Source organism: Miscanthus floridulus, chromosome 2 (genome assembly GCF_019320115.1).
Source record: "Miscanthus floridulus cultivar M001 chromosome 2, ASM1932011v1, whole genome shotgun sequence".
Taxonomy (NCBI): Eukaryota; Viridiplantae; Streptophyta; class Magnoliopsida; order Poales; family Poaceae; genus Miscanthus; species Miscanthus floridulus.
This window is the reverse complement of record NC_089581.1, coordinates 16,459,024-16,465,217: the sequence shown is the minus strand read 5'-3', so window position 1 is coordinate 16,465,217 and position 6,194 is coordinate 16,459,024. Positions and strand designations below refer to the sequence as shown.

General features: G+C 54.6%; 1 protein-coding gene across 1 annotated transcript; it reads left to right on the top strand.

The window, feature by feature from the left end:
* Positions 1–439: 439 nt before the first annotated feature.
* Positions 440–5,041, top strand: LOC136518223 (uncharacterized). The gene is made up of 7 exons (XM_066511870.1): positions 440–642; positions 2,408–2,877; positions 2,972–3,062; positions 3,180–3,325; positions 3,420–3,663; positions 3,760–3,864; positions 3,965–5,041. Exons 1-7 carry the CDS (start codon positions 613–615, stop codon positions 4,832–4,834), a joined length of 1,956 nt encoding a protein of 651 aa, XP_066367967.1. The 5' UTR covers positions 440–612; the 3' UTR covers positions 4,835–5,041.
* Positions 5,042–6,194: the final 1,153 nt, after the last annotated feature.

The window sequence follows — 6,194 nt, the reverse complement described above, 5'->3', positions numbered from 1 at the left end:
TTGCGCAACCTCGCACTGCACTCCCCTCCGCTCCGTCTTCCTCGGTCCAGTGTCCGCCATTGTTGCTTTCTCGGCTTGCTTAATCAGCCGGCGTTGCTTCTGCGCGCACTCCTCCACTTGGTGGAATTACTCGCTGACAAGTTGGAGGCCGGAGACGGTGGCGGAGGGAGCAGGATAAGCTTGGCAGTTGGCACTGATTAGATTAGAGAGAGAGAGAGAGAGAGAGAGAGAGAGGGCAGAGGAGTGTGTGCTGCCGTCAAGGAACAGTGCGGCGGATTGCGGGTCGTTGCTGATCTGCGACGGGACGGGGACGGCGTCGCTTTCGATCGACGGGGTCCCCTGCTCTGCTGCAGCCGCACCGGCCACCCACATCAGCCCGCGCCCATCACCGTGCGGATTCGTTCTTGCCTTGAGCGAAAGTAATAGCAGTCCCGTCCTTGCTCTTCTTTATAAATATCGCGCAGACATGCATCATCTAGCCATCCTCTTCTTCCTCGAGCCGCTGGGTTTTCCCCTTTCGCGGCATTGCTCAATCTTTCCACGACCGCCGGCGCTGCTCTGCCTCACCGCTCTGCGATCCCGAGCGTCCACACGGTGTCCTCGGCCGCTCACATGGGGGTCGGGATGAAACTGCTCGCCCGAGTGAGTCCCCAACTTGGCAAAGAGAAAAGAAAAGAAACAGAGGACTTGTTGCATTCTTTCATTCTGCGCTTGTTCACACGGGTTTTGTTTTCTTGCTGACACTATCACCCGGCGGCTCTCGCCGTCCTCGTCCTTATCGTCTTCTTCCTTCAACCACCTCTTGCTTGCACACTAACCGCGGCAGTAGTTGTAAGTAGTAATCCAGCAGTAAACCGTAATTCTCGCCGCCGGGAGGGGAACAGGCCAGATTCCGTCACCGACGGGGGTTGCTTTCGCCGCGCCAGAAGGCAACAATTGGGGACGACGAACGGATCGTCACGGAGGAAAAAGGATATTTTCCCGCCGGGGCCGGGAGAGGGATTGACACGCATTGAAGGTGCCAATGGCGGGCGCGGTCCCTGCTCCAACCACTCCTCATCCCTTATCCGCCATACCTGCTTTCCGGTTGCTGCTCTGCTCCTTTATATGCACACTCGCCGGGTAGCACAAGCCAGGATGCTCGCCTCCTCCTCTTCTTCCCATCTGCTGCTCTACCTTTCTGGTAAGACATGGGCGGTTTCTTGCTGAATCAAACACACTTGTACTATGTAGCAATAGCAATCCAGCACTGCACTGGTAGTTACGTAACTGCACGAACACACGCGTGCATGCCCTGCGCTGGTGACCTGGTGTGTCCTCTTGCTCATGGCATGTAGCGCGTGTCCGGGCACACTCTACACTCGGAGGGGGCCGTCCGTTCACGCGTGTTGGACCTTTGTGTGCGAGAGAGGGATTCCAATCCGTTGCAACAAACACATTGAATTTTCGGCGTCTCACCTTTCCCTTCATAGCTTCATACGAGCAGTGCCGCCGCCGCTTCTCTGAAGAGCGCCGGAGCTTCGTGCTTGTACTTGCTTCATTCATATAGCCCAAGCCAGCGGCCTCCTGTTCGTCCTTGCCGGGCTCACGCATTTGTGGCACAGCAAGGCTCCATCAGTCCAGCTCCTCCTCTGCTTCTCGTGATTCATTGGTTCGCTCTCATGGCCGCATCTCCCTCCTTCTTCCGACGAACTTTCTCCCTGCTTTGGAGTGGTAGTGCTTTGCAAGCAAATCGTTCGATATTAGCTTGCTGTTTTTTCATTCATTGGCAGCTAATTTCCTGTTCTTGGTTTTACTAATATACGCACGAGTTTTTTTTAGACCATACGGAGTACACAAGAAAATCGTTTTGATATTTTGGTCTCACTTTTAGTTTTAACCTGCCCGAACTCCTGCTCTTTTCAGCTGTTACTGTAGTGCTATGAATTTACAGAGACTGCTGCAAGAATATCTAGTCTGGAGCATGTTCACATTAATCCCTTTTATGTTTATTAAAAGCACGCTGCTCTGTCAGCAAAACACTAGTTAAAACTAATGTTAGCATCAAGGCCCATGCTATTGTTTACTCAACGGGTGCACAGAGGTGCTTTTGCTTTCAGCAATAAAAAGGACACCTTGATCTGACAGCCTACTTGTTAAATCTTAATTACTCGATCATTCCATTTGCAAGCACCACTAACACATGGCACGGCCGACGAGTGAAGCCGGTCGTAGTAGCCTCGTTAGTACAAACCATAAATGGTTTCTTGGATCCCTGCATCTCGTCGTCCCCGTCTCTTGCCGCCGTTGACTGCGACCGGCCATGGGCGGCGAGCTCGCCGGCCGCTTCAGGTCGGGCGTCCTCGAGCCCCTGGAGGAGCATTTCACGGAGATTCTGATATTGTCGCTGCAATGCTACGACGCGCAGGTCCGGAGGCGCCTCGTCCCGCTCCTTCGCCGCCACAGGATGGCGCTGCTCACGGCGCCGGCAGTGGCCGCGCTGTTGCTCCTCTTCTGGTCCGCGGCGTACGGTGACGCCCAGGGCGTGCCGCCGTACAAGGACCCCAAGAACGACGTGGAGGTCCGCGTCAGGGATCTGCTCGCCCGGATGACGCTGGCCGAGAAGATCGGCCAGATGACGCAGATCGAGCGGCTCGTCGCGTCGCCGCAGGCGCTCAAGGACTACTACATCGGCAGCCTGCTCAGCGGCGGCGGGAGCGTGCCGCGGAAGCAGGCGACGGCGGCGGAGTGGGTGACCATGATCAGCGACTTCCAGAAGGCGTGCCTGTCCACGCGCCTCGGCATCCCGATGATCTACGGCATCGACGCCGTCCACGGCCACAACAACGTGTACGGCGCCACCATCTTCCCCCACAACGTCGGGCTCGGAGCCACCAGGCAAGCACATTCTCCAGCTCGCGTCGCCAGTGCTAACTTGTGTAGCCTGCTATGGTTGACTCATCCTCGTGTTCCTTTGGATTGCACCGTGCAGGGATCCTAATCTGGTGAAGAGGATCGGCGCCGCGACCGCGCATGAAGTGAGAGCCACCGGCATCCAGTACGCGTTTGCGCCATGCATTGCTGTAAGCATCCTGAATCCTTGACAATGCCAGCTCCTTTCCTACTATATAGTCAGTTTGGCTTTGGCTTCAGTGGTGCTGAATTACTGATCGATGTTGCTGTTGCCTGTTGGTGCGCAGGTGTGCCGTGATCCGAGGTGGGGCCGGTGCTACGAGAGCTACAGCGAGGACCACCGTATCGTGCAGTCCATGACTGAGCTCATCCCGGGCCTGCAGGGCGACGTCCCGCAGAACTTCACCAGCGGCAAGCCCTACGTCTCCGGAAAGTGAGTAAAGAGATCCCCAACAGATTCGACTATTATCAATGTAAAGCTGCTGCCGTCCATGTGTTCTGAATGGCTGTTGCAAAAATTGTCGCAGGAACAAGGTGGCGGCGTGCGCCAAGCACTTCGTCGGCGACGGTGGAACCCAGAACGGCATCAACGAGAACAACACCATCATCAACCGTGAGGGGCTGATGAACATCCACATGCCGGCCTACCTGGACGCTCTCGAGAAGGGCGTCTCCACGGTCATGATCTCCTACTCCAGCTGGAACGGGCTCAAGATGCACGCCAACCACGACCTCATCACAGACTACCTCAAGGGCAGGCTCAACTTCACGGTGAGAACAACAGACGCTTACAGTCTTCAGGTGTTGTTAGTCCGTTGGGATTTGCTGCCTTGAGGTGCTCAGATTCTGCCTGTATTTTTTCTACAGGGCTTTACGATCTCAGATTGGGAGGGCATTGACAGGATCACCAGCCCTCCAGGGGCGAACTACTCCTACTCTGTGCAGGCTTCAATTCTTGCTGGCATTGACATGGTAAGCAAAACGAGCATTGACATGGTCAGGCTCTGGGCTCTGGCATCGCCTAAAGAGATGATGATGATGCTGATCAACGAACTGTTGTGGTGTGCTTCAGATCATGGTGCCCAACAACTACCAAAACTTCATCACCATCCTGACCGGTCACGTCAACAGCGGCCTGATCCCGATGAGCAGGATCGACGACGCTGTGACGAGGATTCTGCGCGTCAAGTTCACCATGGGCCTGTTCGAGAACCCCATGCCCGATCCTAGCCTCACCGACCAGCTGGGGAAGCAGGAGCACAGGGACGTGGCGCGGGAGGCAGTGAGGAAGTCGCTGGTGCTCCTCAAGAACGGCAAGCCGGGCGACGCGCCGCTGCTGCCCCTGCCCAAGAAGGCCGCCAAGATCCTGGTCGCCGGGAGCCACGCCGACAACCTGGGGTACCAGTGCGGCGGGTGGACGATCGAGTGGCAGGGCGACACGGGCCGCATCACCGTCGGCACCACGATCCTGGACGCCGTGAAGGCGGCCGTGGACCCGTCGACGACGGTGGTGTTCGCGGAGAACCCAGACGCCGACTTCGTCAAGAACGGCGGCTTCTCGTACGCCATCGTGGCCGTGGGCGAGCACCCGTACACGGAGACCAAGGGCGACAGCATGAACCTGACGATCCCGGACCCCGGGCCGAGCACCGTCCAGACTGTGTGCGGCGCCGTGCGGTGCGCGACCGTGCTCATCAGCGGCCGCCCCGTGGTGATACAGCCGTTCCTGGGCGCCATGGACGCGCTCGTGGCGGCCTGGCTGCCGGGAACTGAAGGCCAGGGCATCACCGACGTGCTGTTCGGGGACTACGGGTTCACAGCGAAGCTGCCGCGGACGTGGTTCAAGTCGGTGGACCAGCTGCCGATGAACTACGGCGACGCGCACTACGACCCGCTGTTCCCGCTCGGGTTCGGGCTCACCACACAGGGCAAGGGGTACTAGAAGAAGGCGGAGCAGGTGATGGATGGGTGGTAGAGATAGGAAATTGAATTAAACAGTGCTCTGGCGAGGGGACATGAACTGGGAGTTCTTGTTTCCTTCGTTTGTGTCGATTAATTTTGGTGCTATGCTCAGTTCTCACTGTGGAGTAGCATCCACAAGATAAGCCATCTCATTCTTATATGATAATCAAGCTTTGATTTTGCTCAACTCTCTCGAGGACCGTTTCACTTCGATGGCTCATAATCAAGTAAAAATCAGATTGGCGCAAAAGTCTACAAATTTCAAGTGCCAGAAACATGAGCTGATCAAGTAATAATCAGATTGGCGCAAAAGTATAAAAGTCTACACAAAATTCCGGTGCCTTACATGAGACGCCTGAACATTTTAAGGCTAAAAATACAAAGCCAAAAACAGTAAAATCGACCACACCAATCGGAATAAAAAGGCAGCCTCAGCTTGAAATACATGAGCTGGGAGCACAAAACTTGTGTAGTACTTGCCCAGCGACTGGCAGCGCTCTAGAACAAATTGGCACCAGCAGAAAACATAAATTCTCAGACTGAGCTGTGGCTGTGGTGGGTCTACAGGTTATCCAAACTGTATGCTATCTTGATATCTGTTCCGGCAATACACCACCCGGCCAGGTATCAGTATCACGTCGTGCGCGGGTCGAGATTTTTTTGGAGGTGAGCATGTGAGCACTCTCTTGTCACTCAAGGCTCCTGATTTGGCAGACCTTACGCTCTCTTGACAGTATGAGCAAACAAAAACTAACCATCAACAGGACCACTGCCCAGTGCCCACCAGCCAAGAAACCATCACGTTACGCATTGGGTGCATGGCACAAGCGAGTGAAGGAGATTTCAATCAAAGAGTAAATGGCCCGTTCAAACCAATGCCTGCTTTCTCTACGTTACAAAGAAGCTGGCCTTTGAACTGATGCCTGCTGGATTTCAGGTCATTGCTGTAACAGGGCAGACTAAAATTTACAACATATACAGTTACACCCTTTGTGGTCTTCTTGAGCTAGTGGAACACTTTGATCCTTCACGAGATTATCTGACAGCTATGAGTCTTGTCCTTATCTACTTAGGATACTTATGTAGAGTAGTTGGTGGCTGTGTCAGCCCTTATCTTTATCCCTAGCATCTACTTTAGCATCTCTAGAATATGCTGTAGCTTTCTTAAGGCTCAAGCAAGTTATCCTATATGTATCACCAACCTGCCATAGTTGTAGCATGGCTAATGAAATCTGAAATTCAGCCCCAAACCTATGTTTTGGTTCTGTTCTAACAAATGGTATCAAGAGCCTAAGTTCATCTGGGTTTTACCCTTACCCCATCCCAATCCGTCGCCATGT

Bases quoted from the DNA above. Each gene is read 5' to 3' on its own strand.
- LOC136518223 (XM_066511870.1), top strand. From the start codon at position 613: ATGGGGGTCGGGATGAAACTGCTCGCCCGA. The intron at 2,878-2,971 runs GCAAGCACATTC...TGCACCGTGCAG, and splicing joins GTCGGGCTCGGAGCCACCAG to GGATCCTAATCTGGTGAAGA. The intron at 3,664-3,759 runs GTGAGAACAACA...TTTTTTCTACAG, and splicing joins AGGGCAGGCTCAACTTCACG to GGCTTTACGATCTCAGATTG.